An 18,215-nucleotide genomic window follows, 5' to 3' on the forward strand; every position below is an offset into this window, starting at 1 on the left:
ACTAATGCTAGTGTCTGTTACAGAATTAGTTGTTCTCTTGCATTTTGGGATCAGAGATCTGTTGACTGTTGCGGTGTAAATTCATTATCTCCCAGTTCTGATGGCCACCACAGCCAGAACCCTTCTTCTTATGTGTCTGACCAGGAAATCTTAGACCAGTCTTCCTTCTTCCCAGCTGATTTCTTTCTTCCCTATTTCTTTTTCCCCTCTTAGGACCTCCAAAAGAAAAGAGAGACCTCAAAAGCTCATCCTAACAGGCCCAGGCTAACCTTTCCCTCTCCTATGGGCTTCTGTGTCCTCACTGTTTAACCCAAGTGCTCTGCTTGAGTAGACAGGCCTACTCGCATACAGTGATAATTTTTAAAAGCTCCCTTCGAGAGAGAAGGGAAATTGCATGGAAATGGAAGGAGACCCTCAGGGTTATACAAAATTTCATACAAGGGGAAGTGAGGGGAAAGGGGAAAATAATACAAGGGGGAGAAATGAATGACAGTAGAGGGGGTAGAGAGAGAAGAGGGGAGGAGAGGGGAGGGGAGGGGAGGGGGGATAGTAGAGGATAGGAAAGGCAGCAGAATACAACAGACACTAGTATGGCAATATGTAAATCAATGGATGTGTAACTGATGTGATTCTGCAATTTGTATACGGGGTAAAAATGGGAGTTCATAACCCACTTGAATCAAAGTGTGAAATATGATATATCAAGAACTATGTAATGTTTTGAACAACCAACAATAAAAAAATTAAAAAAAAAAAAAAGCTCCCTTCCTCTCCACGTGTAAGAGGTGGACCTGTTCGTTGCCCAAGTGTACACCAAAGGGGTTAGTTATGTGGAAAGCAGTCTTCATGTTTGAGTCTGGTTTTTTTTCTTTCAGCATTCATCAACAGAAAAACATCAAATTTTGTTCTTAAATAATTTATTTTTTAATATTTACTCTTGGGAAAAGTTACGTTTACTTAGGAAAACTTGCAGAATCCAACAAAGATACACAGAATTATATAAGATAAAACCAAATGTGCAAATTTCAAACACTTTCTATAATAAGTATAAATAATTTTATTTCACATTAAGAATGAAAACATTGATAGACACAAAATATTAAGCTATCAACTTTGAAAGGATTATATGAAAACACTGAAGTTTAGTTGACATCTTTGGAAAAAAAATCAGAAAGATTTATGTTGGGGGAAAAAGACATGTCAGAATACAAGAGAAGACTATGTACTCATGGGTCACAATATATTTAGGTGCTAAGTTCAGACCTCTAAAATGGCCGACTTTTATTTCTGGGAAAATGCATTTTCCTCCTTTTTTCCTAAAGCAAGCACGACAATAACACAAAGCACACAGGGAAGATGTAGGCCAAGGGCAGAAAGAAATTTCCTTACAATTGCTAATTTTTTTTCTGTCCCAGGGCTGGGGGGTCAGGGTCTCTGCCCAGCACCCTCCACACAGCATGAACACAACAACAAAAAAAACTTATCTTGTCCCCACTCCTTCTCCATCTTCTCTCCAAGGAGGTAGAATTCTCAGAGGCATCTACACAACACAGACAGCAGTTTCTTATCCTGCAGCTGGAGTTTCATAGGAAAAAGCATGAGAGTTTACTGGATTCACTCTTGAAGCAATTCCTTCTTTCCCAGGGAGGCAATAAGCAAAGGGTATCAAAGAGATCACCTCCTCCACTGCAGTCTGGAGCTTGCCAGGTTCTAGAACATGACCTAAAGCAATGCAGCATTTTCCCCAAAGGAGGAGAAACACGTCATTGGTTTCTGTAATAAAATAAATAAAATGAATTACATGAATATGACTATTGGGTTCATGAAATAAGCTGTATATACAGGTTGTGACCCAGCAACAACCAAAAAATAGGTTATTATTATAGTCTTTCAACTTAAATCTCTGGGTACTATTTCAACATTAACAATTCCTCATACACAATATAAGGGTATATTATATCTGTTCACACTTTTACATGCACCTCAGTTCAAGCAAACCTCTTTAGAGGGGTAGACAATGATAAGCCAGAGTTATCTGTCTTCCCACTAAAATATTGATTTCTAAGAGGTGCTTACTATAGAGAGCAGCTCATTTTCAACGTGAACATGTTCAGTATCAGCAGCCTCTGAATCACAGTCTGTGCTTGATTCTGTTTTTTTTTTTTTTTTCCAGAAAGGAGCTAGACATAAAGTAGCAGGATATAAAATTAATACTCATAAATCAATTGCATTCCTATATGCCAATGATGAATCAACTGAAAGAGAAATTAAGAAAACTATTCCATTCACAATGGCTTCATTAAGAAAATATTTGGGAATCAATCTAACAAAGTGGTAAAAGACGTCTACAATGAAAATGACAGAACACTACAGAAAGAAATCAAAGAAGACCTTAGAAGATGGGAAGATCTCCCATGTCTTTGGACAGGCAGAATTAATATTGTCAAAATGACCATACTACCAAAAGCACTAAACAGATTTAATGCAATTCCTATTAAAATTCCAAAGACATTCTTCATAGACAAAGCAGTCATGAAATTTATTTGGAAAAATAAGAGGCCCGGAATAGCCAAAGCAATCCTTAGTAAGAAAAGTGAAACAGGAGGCATCACAATAACAAACCTTAAATTATGCTACAGAGCAATAGTCACAAAAATGGCATGGTATTGGCACCAAAACAGACATGAAGACCAGTGGTACAGAATAGAAGACACAGAGACAAATGTACATAATAAGTACAGTTATCTCATGCTAGACAAAGGTGCCATAAACATACAAAGAAATGATAGCCTCTTCAACAATTGGTGTTGGGAAAACTGGAAATTCATATGCAGCAAAATGAAATTAAACCTCTATTTCTCACAATGCACAAAACCCAACTCAAAGTGGATCAAGGACCTAGGCATTAGACCAGAGACCCTGTGACCACTAGAAGAAACTGTAGGCCCAACTCTCCATCATGTTGGCTTAGGAACCAACTTCCTCAACAAGACCCCTAAAGCACAAGAAGTAAAATTGTGAATCAAAAAACGGGATGCTTTCAAACTAAAAGGCTTCTTCATAGCAAAGGAAAAAAGAACACGAAGAGAGAGCCTACAGAATGGGAGAAAATCTTTGCCACCTGCACATTAGACAGAGCATTATCTCCAAGATGTGGGGAAAAAAGGCACCCTCGTACATTGCTGGTGGGACTGCAAATTGGTGTAGCCACTCTGGAAAGCAGTACGGAGAGTCCTCAGAAAACTCAGAATGGAACCACCATTTGACCCAGTTATCCACTCTTCAGTATACACCCAAAGGACTTAAAATCAGCACAAGATAGTGACACAACCACATCAATGTTCATAGCAGCTCAATTCACAATAGCTTAGCTATGGAACCACTTAGGTGCCCTTCAACAAATGAATGGATAAAGAAAATGTGGCATATATACACAATGAAATATTACTCAGCCATAAAGAAGAATGAAATATGGCATTTGTCAGTAAAAGGATAGAAATGGACACTGTCATGTTAAGTGAAATAAGCCAATCCCCAAACACCAAATGATGAATGTTCTCTCTGATATGCAGATACTAATACGGGTCAGGGAGAGAGAAATAGAAGTTCATTAGATAAGACAAAGGGGAATGAAAGGAAGGGAGGGGAAATGGGAATGGGAAAGACAGTAGAATGAACTGGACATAACTTTCCTATGTTCATCTATGAATACACATGACCAGTATAACTCCACATCATGTACAACCACAAAAATGGGAAGTTATATGCCATGTATGTATGTCAAAATACACTCTACTGTCATGTATGTATAAAAAGAACACATTTTTAAAAAGACTCTAAAATACAAAGAAAAAAAAAGATAGAAAGGTGCCAGGTAGGTGGGGACAACCATGAACTACTGATACTTTCTGAATACATGAATTCTCCCTGAGCTTCTGCAAGCACTTGCAGAGGGCTTTTTGTGCCTTGAGGATTCAACTTCACAACTCTGAAAAATGCTGATGGAGGGCAGGTGGGATGGCTCTGGGCCTCCTGACCATCTGTCCATGTGTCTTTTTCTGTTTTTGCAAGATGATGAAGCAGTCCTGGCGGGTGGAGGGTAGGGGCTACTGCTAGTCCTAGCACACATTCCAAGTCCAGAGTTGTCCCAGCCCTCTGCTTGGCAGGAGAGGAGCAACGACAGCCTGGGGCTGAATCTGACAGCACACACTGCTAGTCACAAGCTTTGCTCTGAGGCTGCTTGGGAATATTCCTGGTTACCAAACCCCTGAATCACAGGCATGACGAAGAGCTTATCTTCCCTCCCTTGCTTGAAGACACCCTCAAGGCCACTGTCTCAGGGCCTGCCCCTTCCATGGCATCCGGGGGTTTGGAGCATAGCACCACTCTGGCTGGTGGCCTGCGGCCCCTCTTGGCGGGGCTGGCCACATGTTTCTGCTTAGCCATACATCTGCTTGAACTGAAAGCATTCATTGCAGTAGCCGTTGCACTTGGTGTTGCCAAAGTGATCGCAGGCAGGGGCCCGGCAGCGCTGTTTGGGGGGCTCTTCAGGAGTAGGTTCACCCCGGTGGGTCCCAGGGCCCACCCGCTGGCTGAGGTGCTGGCACTCCATACAGAGCTCTTCACTGCGGCAGGCCAGGATGTTCTTGCAGGAGGCTCGCGCACACTTGGGCCTTGAGGCGCCCTGTGTGGTTCGAGGCACATCTCTGCGCTGGCTCGATCTCTGTGTGGGAAGAACAGAGAGAACTGTTGCTCTCATTTCTCTGGAAGAACACAGTAAGCTGTCATTTGGGCTCATTCTGCCTGAGAACAAGGGACACAGGCACATGGCGGTGGGATATTTCCTCCAAATCCCAAGGCAGCTGACCTGGCCCCAGGGAGGGCATGGGGAGCTACTGATCCTGAAAGGACTGTAAACTGGCCAGGAGTGCTTCCCCAGGAATCACCATGGGCACCCATACTTGGATAGCTCCTCAGCCCTTGAGCACACAACAGGCAACACATCTGTCACCATTTGCTTTTCTGATATGCTTTTAAGTGGAGTACCTGTGAGGCTCTGCCTTCTTTCTGGCTCATGATAAAGGATTATTTAAGAAGTCTGCTTTTTAGATGTCTGTGCTTCTGCTACAAATCAATCAAGATTCTGATGCCCATCTGGCTTTCTGGATGCTGGAAGCATTTTTATTTTATGGCTAATTTTATTGGCTTTTCTAAAACAAATTCTAACTTGGTTCATGCAGACGGACAACAGTCCTTCCAACCTGGTGATGTCGACATTTTCCCCAGGTTCTTTCAACAGACTTTCTTAAGCAATCCTTTGTCATGGGAAGACAGAACTGGCAGGGAGGAGAGCCTGCTTGTCACATAGCTGGGAGAAACTGTTCCAGCTAAGGGGACCCGACATGCACATGCTCCTTAAAATGTCTCACCAGTTGCTGGTCAGTCCTTTTTGCTTCATGAAATCTCTGGTTCTGAGCTTCAATGAAGCACTTCTGACAGTATCCTTCAAACATGGTGCTTCCAAGGGTGCCGCACTCCCTCCCTAGGCACGGAACAGCGTTCTGGAACCGGGAGGCTGTGGGACTGGCTTTCCCTGAGGCAGCGCCAAAATCTACAAGAGAGTCGATGCTACTCAGTACCATATCTGGGTCACTAGGCAGACACAGACACTGATGTTACAGAAGGAAATGGATTCTAAGTAAAGATTAGGATAGCCTTCAATATACTTGAGACTAGACATTTATGAACTTAGCAAAATAATAAAATCATCACTAAACATCTTTGGCTTTACGGATTGCTATTGGAACAGTGATCAGTCACAGTAACAGAATAAACAGCAGACACGAACCGCCCCTCTTCTCTCGAATTAGAGAATTCCAAACCACACATGTTCTCCTACAGTATCAGTGGCGATTGCCCTCTCTCTAGGTTTTCAGATTTTGAGTTTCTCACATTTGAAAAAGTCTAGCTTAAACTCTATCTTATAAATGCCAGGCACCAAATGGCCTTATGAAAACACAATTCCATCAACTATCAATGGGGGTACTTTGGATTTCTGGCAGGGGGCAGCTAAGAGCTGCTTGTCTCACAGTGCCTGTGGCTTCCCTGTGCGCTTGGCAGAGGCACCATGAGTGTCACCAAGGGCAAGCTGCTGGAAAAGCAGTGGGCTCTGCCCATTCCACCCGTGCACTCAGACATACTTTCCTTTCTTGAAGTTCAAGAACAAAACCCCTTCCAGGCAGCAGCTGCTGCCTTAGGAAAATCTATCATTTCACTCACGTTTGTTTTCTCTGTACTCGATGAAACACAGCGTGCAAAATCCCTTGTTTTCTGGAGTTCCAAAATACACACAGCCAGCTTTTCTGCACTTGCTAGTCCCGGTCCTGTCCCCTGGAGTCCGTGAGGCTTGGGAGAGGCAGCCAGAGGGGGCATCATTTCCAGCTCTGTGGCAACTGTGCGGGGAAAGACTCTGGATGAGCTGTGAGGGGTCTGACTTGGACCGCTGGTGACAGGAAGGAGGGAGGCTGGAACCTAAGCTGGAGGAGGGCTCTGCTGTAGTCCTTTTGAAGCAAGTACTGCAGATCCCATTAAATGTCCTGGTAACGTCCTGGAGGCAGGCTCGGCACTTACCAGGATCTAAATGCCTGGTGGTGTCTGTGGTGTGGTTGGCATTGATCTGCCGGGCACTGTGACAACGCTCACAAAATCCATTGTGTTGCACGTTCAGTGTGAAAGGGCAGCCGGGACTCCTGCACTTCATGGCGGTGGTCTCGCTGAACAGGAAAAGGCTGGGCGCTGTTGGTGGGGCTGAATGAGGCCCTCCAGCTGGCTCCTCGGGGTTCCAGGCTGAGGGCTCGTAGGCCTCTCCCCGAGAGGCTCCAAGTGCCACCCCGGGCAACCCATCTGGGCCTGGCTTGAAGTTCAGTTTTGGCAGTTTGTTTTGGCTCTTCTGCCGTCTCTCTGAGCACTCATGGCAGAAAGGCTGGGTGTTCACAGACATGAAGAAAGGGCAGTTGGGCGTTTCACATTTTACATCCATGAGAGAAAGCTGGGGTGTAGAAGGTTCCACAGGGTTCTGCGCGCGTGCCCCTCTCCTCCCCTGCTCGTTGTTCTCCTGCCACTTCTTGTACTCATGCTGAACAAGTTCAAAGTAATCATCTACCAGGTTGATCTCCTTTGGTAAGTTAGCTTCATCCAACCTGAAGCCCAAATGGAAAACGTGAGATAACAAAATGACACCCAAGACTTTTACCTCATTACCATGCCCTGGGCAGTTTCAGAATGTGGATCATGGCAACAACTTTATGGCCATTCACCAAAATCACTGCAATGCACTGATGACATAACTCCATCCAACACATTTCCTATATACGTTCGAGTGAAAGACGAGGCCAGTTAGTCAGCTAAGAAGACTTCATTATTTCTAACAGTTCACAGCCTCATTTAATCTATCTTTGTGTACCCCGAATTACAGGTAATGCTAAAGAAAGACCCAACTCTACATCTTGCTACTCCAGGGTTCCTTTAAAACATCAGTTTTACTTTTTAACTTCTCAGAGATCAAATGTTAAGTGAAATATTACTCAGGCTATTCATTTGGGCTGGTCTACTCTACCGTACAAACAACTTTGGAACTCTGCATTCTGTATTTTGCTGTTATTTATTTCAAACTCTTGTCTGATCTCTACTGAAGTTCCCTGCCATGAGTAACTAAGAGGTGAGCATGCCCATAGGCACTGTCTGTTTACTTCTGTTTACTAACTGGTTAATCTCCACTTTGAGAAACAGATTCTTGTAATGTGCAAGCATCATTTTCTTGTTTTCTTTTGTTGTTTATTTTTGTGGTGCTGGGGATGGAACCCAGGGCCTGGTGTTGAGCATGCTGGGCAAGTGTTCTGGCACTGAGCTCTGCCTCCAGCCCCCATCTCATACATTTCAAGTTCTCAAAAACTTTATGGTTGAGCTTTGGAGTGGCAGCAGCTTATGTGGCTAAAGTAAAGGCAGTCACAGATGACAAAGAAGGTGCTAAATATAAACAGCTTACTTTGCAGCATTAATCAGATGAGTGGTGCCGTGGTCCCAGCCTTGGACCGGGATTTCTATCACCATCAAGTACTCTTTTAAGAGCTTGTCCTTCATCTCATTTTCAGGATCTGTCAGAAAGTGAATTTTTAAGTCTTCAAATCTTCCTCGGTCTCTGTTGACAAGTGGTACAGCTCGGATTTCTAAAAGGGGAAAAAAACACAAAACAGCACATGAGTAAAATATTATTCGATTAAAAGAGGTTGCATGTAAGGTCGTATGTATAGAATGATTAAACTGTGAAAATGCAGAAAGCATACAATTTAAAGAGGAGAAAAGTATCATCTAGGCATAGTTAAGCCCAAATGGGAAAACAAAGTACACTAAACGCTAACGTAAGGATTATGTTCCAGGGAGCTCACACAATATTAGCCAGCCCGCAGAATCAGACTGACCTGAATTTGAAGAGTGACTTTGTCACTATCAAGCTATGTGACACTAGGCAGGTTATTTATAATCCCTCTGAGTTCTAACTGCCTCATCTATAAAATAAAGCTACCTATTCCTGCATCTCACAAAGATGCCATAATGATGAAATGGAAAGATATAATGTACTCAAAGCACTCAGCACAGTGCCTATTACACATTATATGACTATCCTAACAGCTAACCTCACAGATATTTATTCACCTGCTCCATGCCAGGCATTATATTGAGGACACTGTGTACCTTCACCTGTAGGTATTAAGAGTGATGGTCGTAAGGATATGTGTGTGTGTATTTAACCTACTTGTGATTAAAGTGCTAAAAGTATCATACACAAAAAGATATAGGAGTATTATGATTATTCTACTGTATTACTATTGTAGGTCATGTAATTCTAATATAAAAATTCAAAATCTGAAATGTTCCCCAATCTGAAACTTTGAAGTGAACTTTGGAGGAGTACTTTGGATTTTGGATTAGGGATGCTCAACTGGTAAAGTCCATGCAAATATTAAAAAAATCTGAAAGACTCTAAAATCTGAAATGCTTCTGGTTCCAAGAATTTCAGATAAGAGATGCTCAACCTATACTAGCTAAGCAAATGACAGAATAATGTAGTGAAATAAAAATAGTATACTTAAATTAGACTATTTCAATTAGGAGCAAAAGAGCAAAGCCTGATGTTCTAATATCTAGCAAAAGTTATGAATGTGAATGGATGATGTTTTGCTCACCAGGCCCACTGTCCTTCAGAGTCACCAGGGGTACAAAGTGCTGGCTGTCATAACCAAGAACAATGGGGTATCTGTAGCATTCCTGTGCAGGCCAGTGGAGAGGCAAGTAAATTCCACCCACTTTCAAAGGAGCGAAATTGGAACCTGATTCCAAACTTCTCAGCATTTTATCTGTTTAAGGAAAGAGAAAGAAAAACAAGGCCCTCAGGTGACTTTCATCAAATTCCATTTGGCTACTGTTACTTGAAGTAACTTTGGGAATGTGGGTATTTCCTAGGAATCAAAGCATTAACGCTGAAAAGCACTTAAATACAAATAAATGATCTGCAGGCATCTCACCTGAAATGACAATGATGGGCCTTCTGAGGATATTGCAAAGGACAAATATATGAATTTCTTCCAGAGAATTATACTGAAGTCCACTTCGGGCTGCTGGGGTGTCTGTGGATGCCATTTTGATAAGGTTGTCCCATTCATCATTCCAGTTCTAAGGGGGAGAGGGGTCAGGAGAAACAAAACAAAACAAAGGCACAATTGAATGTACTCTGCACTAAACAGTCATTCTGGTATTACTCTACAATTATTCATTTATATAACTCATCTTATATTTTCCCCTTTCTTAAAATCACCATTCAAATGATCATCCCCACCCTCCATTTTGGTTTTCTTCCTTTACTGTTTTCCACTACAGAGCAAACTCAAAACCAAGGGAAGCAAAGGACAGCACCTGCTTTCAAAAAAAAAATCCCTGGTGAGGCATAACATTGAAGCCCCTCATCCAAATGTACACAAAAATTCCAAACTTGTGACCAAGAATGGTAAAGTGATGAGTCTGCTTTTATTTGGCTGGCTCAGTAGTGCACGTGAAGGGCACTACTGAAAAACAACAGGAAGGCCATGACTGGAAGACCTCCTAAAACACTGCTGGGAATCTGCACCTCAAAGCCTCGGAACAGAGTCATGATCCTTGGGTTAATCCCACAGGAGGTTTCTGGTGATTTCCACTGAGTATGCTTTGCTTACCCAAATTCATGTGACCTAGTAAGTCATTTGCTCCTCTGGCACAGGGACTAGCCCAGAGAACTCTTTACCCACCATGGAGCTGTCAATAGATGCTTCATAGAGGAACAGAACATACCCTAGTGTCATAGCAAAGTCCCGTTTCCACGAATTCCTGAGATTTCAGAGATTCCAGCTGCCAGCGGAATTTAAAGTTGCGTGTGTCTGTCTCCTTGAGAGTGCTGAAGAGTGCCTTCCTCAGGACCAGGTCTGTGTCCTGGACACCCCACATATACTGACAAGCAGCATGCATGAGGCAATTTCCATCACCTGAGGACAGAAGGGAGTCATGAGAAGCAAGGTTAAATCATCTGCACTTAAGGCACTGCACAGGTTTTCAGAATGAACTAGGCAGACTGCTCCCATAGCGGGCTGAATGGTTTGATTTCTTAGTCAAGGGCCAACTGATGATGTTCAACAGCTATAGGGAAAAAGTAATTCTCTTCATTCTTCCTTATAATGAGTAGCACCAACAAGGCAAATGGGCCAGAGGACCTTGGTTCCAGCGTGGCTCTCCTTCTACCTGGATAAGGTGACCTTGAGGAAATTCCTTAAGGTCTCCAGGTACTTTCCCTCTTTTAGAAATGAGAACACTGAATTATGATCACTACAGTCTATCTCTAATAGTCCTGGGTTTGCTGGCTAAGGCACTGTCACTACTGTTCTCTAAAGGGCAACAAGCACAACCAGGAAGCAGGCTCTGCTGGGCTCACTACACAGGGAAGGTCTGGCTATGACTCAGTGGTAAATGCCTTGACCAATTCCGCTGGAGCTTTTGGGACCTGGAGTTTCCTCTCCTGGTTTGTTCAGTGGAATTGACAACACCAAATTACCCACAGCCTGCAGCCCCAGGTTCCCTGAGTGCATTAAGGGACCTTTTTTTTTTTTTTTTTTTTTTTTTTAAATAACTCAGTGTTTGGGGTTTGCATTTTGAGAAAAAAAAAATAGGTCTAATTTTCTTCCATTAAGTTATGACTTCTCCATGTTAAAACTCATGACTCAAGAGACTGCACTATTTTCCAACTCCCAAACAATGAACATTTTGGGAGAATGTTTAATTCAGAAAAAAAAAAAAAAATTCTTAATCTCCTTTGGCAAGTGCAAGATAGGTTTTTTTTTTTTTTTAAAGTTAAACTATTTTCTTAAATTATTCTCTAAGTAAGGCAATAAAGCTATCTGAAATTTATCAAAGTTTAATTACAGTCGAACTGTAAAAAAAACAAACAAAACAAAAACCTCAAATACATATCCACAGCCAGTTTTCCTTCAATTTATACACTTAGAAAACTAGCTAAGTAAGCATGATCACCAATGAACAACAGATCACTCAAGCCCTGTGTCTTGGCAGAAGTGTGGCAATGATTGCGTTCTGTTGAAATTTCCCCTTTGCAAAATCTAGAGCAAAGATAAGGCTTTTTTTCTTCTTCTTGTGCTTACTTTCAGTTCTTTATTGAGATGCACCAGTATAAAATTCCCTAAGCAACATCTGGAATTCCCCAGTGCTAAGTTATTTGACTAGCAATTGAGCAACAGCTATTGTACGTTTTGTTCTGGTGTGTAGACATTTAAACTGCGAACTGCACCCTGGACTTTCCAAGTGGGTGTGGTCAGGGTGAGCTGGAATAGGGCTACTCATTATACAAGTGAAATCGCCGCAGCCAATAGACGCTGGAATTTTTCACACGAAGTTTCAATTTTATGCCACCTACTCCCTTCCTCATTCACCACAGTCTCATATCCTCAAATGCAAACTTGTGAATCACCCCCTCCCCAAACAGACCACTGCCTTTGAAGAAAACCTCCTATAGGGGGAAGGATAAAAAAACAAAAAACAAAACACACACACACACACACACACACACACAAAAGAAAAAAAGAAAGAAAGGTGCTAATAGAAATCATGGGAGAAAATCCATTTGTCTGTCCCCTTCCCCAATAGCTTTTCTTCCTTTTTCGGCAATTTAAGAAATTTTCTTCAAAGTGGAGAAATAAGAATTCTGAGCCTAAAAATCCATTTCCCAGACAATGTTATCCAAATACACTTGCTCTTGTAGTTTTATTTGTAGTCTGAATCCTTGTTGACATGGGATTGCAAAATAAGTGTTTACTATTTCTATTCCTTTTTTTCCTTAAGGAATAAAGCATTTCTTAAGGAAATAGTATATACCATGTTAATTCTGTTAATGATAATAAAGTTTTTCCCTTTGGCCCCATTTCAAATTTGCCCAAAGTTAACTCCATCTCTTTCTTCTAACAAAATGGGACAGAGTTAAAACCACAAACCATCAGGTATTATAAGCCCCTTGACAACACCTTCACATAATTACCCACTTGTATGCACCATTTGATTTAATGCCAATAACAACGTAGACAATTCCTATCTCTAGTTTCCTTCTGACCTGAGCTTCTAAGAATCCAAACTTCATGAATACAGGTGAAGCTATAAGATACTGAGGTGATAAATGAGAGCCCCCAGAATCAAAACAAACAAATCCCCACACCTCCCAATTTCTCTGAGTCACTCAAGTCCAAAATACTCAAAGTTAATATACCAATTAAGTTAATTAAGTTAATGTTCTCATCATTACTGCCAACAAGGATTTTCTGCTCTTGGATGTATTATTTTGATTGGGGTAGTTTAGTCACTGATCTAAGATTATTGCTCTTAACTAGACTGTAAGTATTTAGTTGATCTTGTATAGTCTATTTGCTTATTATAATAAATATCTATATCCAACAAGCAGAATTTTGCATCTGCATAAAATAGTATGCTTGGATGTTTCTGTTGATGTCCACATTCTTGCTCAAAGGAAATGATTAAAAAATAAAATAGTAAAGCTTGGAATAGAAAATAACTATTAGCAGCATCGTGGTATAATCACAGGCAACAGAACCCAGGTAAAGGAAAAGGAAAATGTCCTCAACTGGTTAACACATAAAATGCCACCAACACAAGAAGTGTAAGGACATCACAATAACAATCAGGAACGACAGTAAAAGCAGTTTTCACACCATACCTTTCCAACTTAAAATACCTTTTTAAGTATTTCCACTACTGGCCAGGAAAGGATATTGTACAGATGATTCAACAGTTGTTAAGAATCAGAAACACTAACCACCTCTTTGGGGCCTGGTGTTTAGAAATGCATTCCTGGGGCCTCAATGCCCTCTGCAGTCTAATATATACACTTCGGACATACTATGATAAAAATAGTCATCAAATAAGCCTGCTCCTGTCACACGCCCCTCATAGACTTTCTATACGAAGATGGCTATAGTTAGTGCCATTAAAATTTCATGAACAAGGACCCGGCACCAGGGAAGCCCTCCCCAGGCAGCAGAAGCACTACAGGGCAATCTCACCATTGGTTTTCAGTGCCACGAGCTTCCTCACTTCACGACACCAGTTGAGCTTCTTCTGGCTTTCCAGGGAAGCCTGGATGCTTCTGTCAATGAGAGCTTTGTGGATGATTTCCCGGAATTGGGGACAAAACTGGCAAGTTCTGAACATTTCCAGCGTGTATCGGTGCATGGATTTAAAATGATGAATGATCCCATTGGTAGGTTTAAAAATGTCTTCTGGTGTTCGCTCTCTTATCTTCACAGCTTTCCGCATATTGCTCAAATACAAAGCCTGAGGAAGAAGCTGCTCAGCCATTGTGCTCTGCAAGGCCTGAAGAGGAGGGAAAAATCATTCCGTTAGGCAGCCTTTGTACTCCTATGTACCTGCCTGCAGGAAACCCCGGTGTTTGATCTTGTCATTACCCTAATCTGTAGGCAAAAGATCTTAGTCACCTCTACTCCCAGGATACTAGCTGGCCCCAGAGATTAACTCACACTGGACTGTTTTAAGTTACATCACTTTAAAAGATTAGTCTAAACAAGAGAAGGAAGGCGGAGAGTGGGTACTGAGGAGGAGGGGAATAACCCGTGTTTTCAGTAACATCTGTCAGGGAGCCAAGCCTGTCTGTCAGCAATAGGTACAGGTACTGCTGCACAAAACCCACTTATGTGCCCAATGCATTCTGACACCACCACTGCACAACAGCTGCTAGATTTGAGAAGCACTGAAGCCAGTTAAGGGCACAGCAGCCCTGAGTAGTCTAGCGTCTCCAGTAAGAACACCACCATTCAATCCCTGTCCTTGCTGCACTCCCTCCACAGTAAATCTTTTATGGAAGATCCTACAATTTTAGGCTGTCATCTAGGCTGATGCTGTGTTTCTTCTTTAGCCCCAAAGAAAAATATGAAGTTTATTCATACAGTTTATTATAATGTTTATAAAGAGTCAAAACTGCATTGCTTCATAATCAACAAAGAAACCTATTCCAGCAAGATACTCTGCAATGTTAAGAGCAAAACAAGCCAGACTTGGTGGCACACACCAGTAATCCCAGCTACTCAGAAGACCAAGGCAGGAAGATTGCAAGTTTGAGGCCAGCCTCAGCAATTTAGCAAGACCCTGTCTCAAAATAAGAAGGGCTGAGGATGTGGCTCAGTCATAGAGCATTCCTAAATTCAATCCCAAGTATGGAGGGTGGGAAGAGGAGCAAAATGGGCAGCAGTCCTTCAGACCCCTACCAAACTTTACAACATGAAAAGAAGAAAGAGTAATAACACAATGAATAAATTGTGAATAACTGTTCACTTCCAAGAACAGACATCAGAGCTCAATTATTTCAACTTATCTGCCAACCAAATTTTATCATTGTCCTCTAGGAACCAGCATTCCCAAGAATTAACATCCTGCCCTTCACCTAGAAATCATCAAGCATAATCAACAAGTGGAGAAAATGAAAATCTAGAAGCAGACCAGAAAGAAGTTTCAGCTAGGGAGCCATGCAGGACAAATAAAAGGTGTGGGGCAAAGTGCAGCATCTGTCGCCCATGCCAACAGTGTGGAATGTTGGGCACAGTGGGAACTTCTCAATGTAGAGCAGTGTGGAGAGCCAGTTCTGCTTCACTACCCTTAGAGTGGTGCTTGATCACACTTCCTAATTTCCAAGAAGACAAAGATGACTTCAGAGCATGAAGAGATTCCCTAGGAAGTTTCACAGCAATGGTTAATCCCACTCCTGCATCATGCTAGCTGCCAGGGAAACCCTCCAGGTAGGAAAGATGTTAAACCTATGTAAGATGAAGGAGAAGAAATCTAGAGCTTCAGGAAACCTCTCCTGCGTGGATCTAGGCTCTCTTAAGCAGCTGATAACGTGGTCTAAATTCCTGTGACCCACTTGAAGGGGAGAGGTTGGACATAGAGGACCTTGAGATTGCTTCTAAGGATTTGCATTGGGATTCCTAATCCAATAGCTAGGTAAGGCCTGGAAGAAGTCATTCTCTGGTCAGATGATGATCCCTCCTTTGATGTCAGATATTCCCCATAGGTGGAATTGGGCAAAAGCACAGCAGGGCTACAGACACAATGATGAGTCAAAAATACCTCTCTCTCTACCCTCCGCCCCCTACACACAATCTCTGTGGTGTAGCAAGGCTCTTTCATAACAGCATTAATCCATCTATCCATCCATGGAATCTACCAAACAAGCACTGCCTGACCACCTAATTTGGCCAAACACTATGCTTGGCACTGGGGCTAAAAATCAGAGTTGACTTATCCCCCTCCTTGAAATCATACAAACATCTTGGGCTACAACTAAAACACTGGAGGTACTGGTCCAGCTCAGATCCCACAGCCACACTGGAGCTGAGCTTTGCTTAGAAGATCTCCTAATACCTGTCCCTTCCTATTCCCATACCCCCACATCTATGCTGGTTGCCACTCTAAAGGTGGAAGCAGAATAGCAGTAGGAAGATTTTAAACAAATTAGTATTGCCCCTTTTTGCTTTTCTGACTTCTATTCTTCTCTTCTGGGCCTAAACATCTTTCAGTAAAGATCTAAATTGCTTATATGGAAGTTATACAAGTGTGAATATATTCAATAGCCTATTATGATATCATTCATAGATTTAGCCTTGCATGGACTACAAACTGCCTACTGAAAACAAATCAAAACCCACTGCCTAAGTTTCCAGTTCTTCGACTTCTCCACACTTAATAATAAAGAATAAATTTTTCCAACACATGACTGTAATGTCCGTAGGGAAGGAAAAACAGTATACCCTTAACTTTTTTTTTTTTAAAGCACTTGTTACTTCACTGTCTTACTTAAAAAGAATTTTCCAATTTTTATCACTAGGATCAATACAATTCTACAGAACTGACTCATTAAAGTGTCCCCCCCCCCACCCCTTGTTTTATTTTTTCCACTCTGGGCAGACATTTTTTTCTGCAATGTAGAAATTTATGGTTTATTTGTAAACAAACACCTCACTCAACTGTTGGGAAGTACCCCTCCAAAAATTGTACAAAGAACTGTAAAAAAATGCAAGAAGCACCTTAGACAAGGAGAATAGAGCATTAGCTGGCTCCCATCTGAGACATTACTAGAGTCGTGGTACAGAAGACTCTTTTTAATTAACAATGATTCTCCCAAAATGCTGCCCTGAGACATTTGATCAGACTGGCTTTCCAAGGAAAGAACTGAAAAAAAAAAAAAAGAAAAAAAAAAAAGCAGGCTTAAAAAGAGCTGAACGCCTTTCTTACTTAATACCACTGCTTTCCTGAGAGGCCAGGTGGCAGGATGTGGGACGACCCTGGACTGACAAAGACTGTCAAAGTGTGCGGTTGGGGATGGAGCAGGGAATCTGCACATTACTCCTCAAGTGAACCCGCAAAATGCAAGCCCACTTCTACGAGTAACTTCTCATACACTGTTGCAACTGGAAAAGATAAAAGCCGTGCCCTGACCCACCCCCTGCACAGAGCTCTCAGTATATGGAAGCTTCCCTGGGAACGTTAGCTGACTGCATATTCCCCACGCCCACCGGATTTGGCTGCCCCTGAGACACTCATCCCGGTTGGGCTGGTTCTGCACAATCTGCGAAGAAACCACACTGCTTCTGCAAGGTCTACGTGGCTATGAGCATGCAGTGCTGGATTCCAAAAAAGATACCCAAAGTAGCAAAGCACCAACGACCACCAGACCAAAGGGCCCGAGGGGAGACGCTTCAATAGCCAGCTGCAACTTAAGTTTTCTGCATTGTCAGAAACAGCTAGCAGGCTGTCACCCCAACATCTGACTCGGCGACCTCAACTCCATGAACTTGAAAACCCAAATGGGCACAAACAGCGAACTAACTCCTCTCCAGGACCTCTGCAAAACCAATGCCAGAGAGACACCGCCAGCCCGAGAGTTGTCGCCCCGCACACACCCGCAGCCCTCGCCCTCGGTGAGCCCTTGCACTCTGCGCAGGAAAGCGACGGGTTACCTTTTCGGGCCGCGCGATCCTCCAGCAAAATCCCAGGTCCGGGTCAGGACAGGCGCGCGCTGCAGTCTGGGGTCGCGGTCAGGCTCAGGCCAAGGAAGCGCCCCATGGACGCCCGGGCACGGGCTCGCTCCTTGGCCGGGGGTGTGAACGTCTCCGGCGGCCGCTCTCGTCGCTCCGCCCCCGCGGGCTCGGAACTCGTTGTGCTCCGCCCGCCGCGACGGCTGCAGACTGCCCAGTTTCCTCTTTGCCTGCTGTTGTACCAGCCAACCAGGGGATTTCCACTCGGGACTTTCCAGTCACGTGATGCCCAGCCCGGCACCGGAGCCCGCGTGGCACGTCCTGGGCCACCAGAGGGCGCAGGGGGCGCTGAAGGCAGCCACCCAGCTGCCTGGCCGGCTGCCCCGCCTCGCCCCGCTCCGCCCCGCTCAGTCGGCCGCCGGCCGCGGGGAGAAACTCCTGCGCCCCGCCCCGGGGTGTCCCCGCGTGAGTCACCTGGGCATTTCGGAAGCTGGCCTCAACGTCACATCCATGTGGAAATCGCGGTGATGGGAACTGGAAATCAAATGGGTTCTTTTCTCGCAGCTT

At 43.2% G+C, this 18,215-nt stretch overlaps 1 protein-coding gene across 1 annotated transcript; it reads right to left on the reverse strand.

Annotated features, from left to right (window-relative positions):
* Positions 1-900: 900 nt before the first annotated feature.
* On the reverse strand, positions 901-17,891 carry Tnfaip3 (TNF alpha induced protein 3). The gene is made up of 9 exons (XM_027938444.2): positions 17,631-17,891; positions 13,665-13,974; positions 10,381-10,571; positions 9,582-9,729; positions 9,243-9,413; positions 8,045-8,225; positions 6,280-7,199; positions 5,430-5,611; positions 901-4,723 (listed from the first exon to the last, which is right to left on the reverse strand). Exons 2-9 carry the CDS (start codon positions 13,957-13,959, stop codon positions 4,439-4,441), a joined length of 2,373 nt encoding a protein of 790 aa, XP_027794245.2. The 5' UTR covers positions 13,960-13,974; positions 17,631-17,891; the 3' UTR covers positions 901-4,438.
* Between the last annotated feature and the right edge of the window lie 324 nt (positions 17,892-18,215).

This window comes from Marmota flaviventris, chromosome 6 (assembly GCF_047511675.1).
Source record: "Marmota flaviventris isolate mMarFla1 chromosome 6, mMarFla1.hap1, whole genome shotgun sequence".
In the NCBI taxonomy this organism is placed as follows: domain Eukaryota; kingdom Metazoa; phylum Chordata; class Mammalia; order Rodentia; family Sciuridae; genus Marmota; species Marmota flaviventris.

Coding starts and splice junctions, on each gene's coding strand:
- Tnfaip3 (XM_027938444.2), bottom strand. CDS start 13,959: ATGGCTGAGCAGCTTCTTCCTCAGGCTTTGTATTTGAGCAATATGCGG. Junction 8,226..9,242: donor TCTGAAGGACAGTGGGCCTG/GTGAGCAAAACA, acceptor TTCCCCTTTTAG/AAATCCGAGCTGTACCACTT. Junction 7,200..8,044: donor CATCTGATTAATGCTGCAAA/GTAAGCTGTTTA, acceptor TTTGGGCTTCAG/GTTGGATGAAGCTAACTTAC.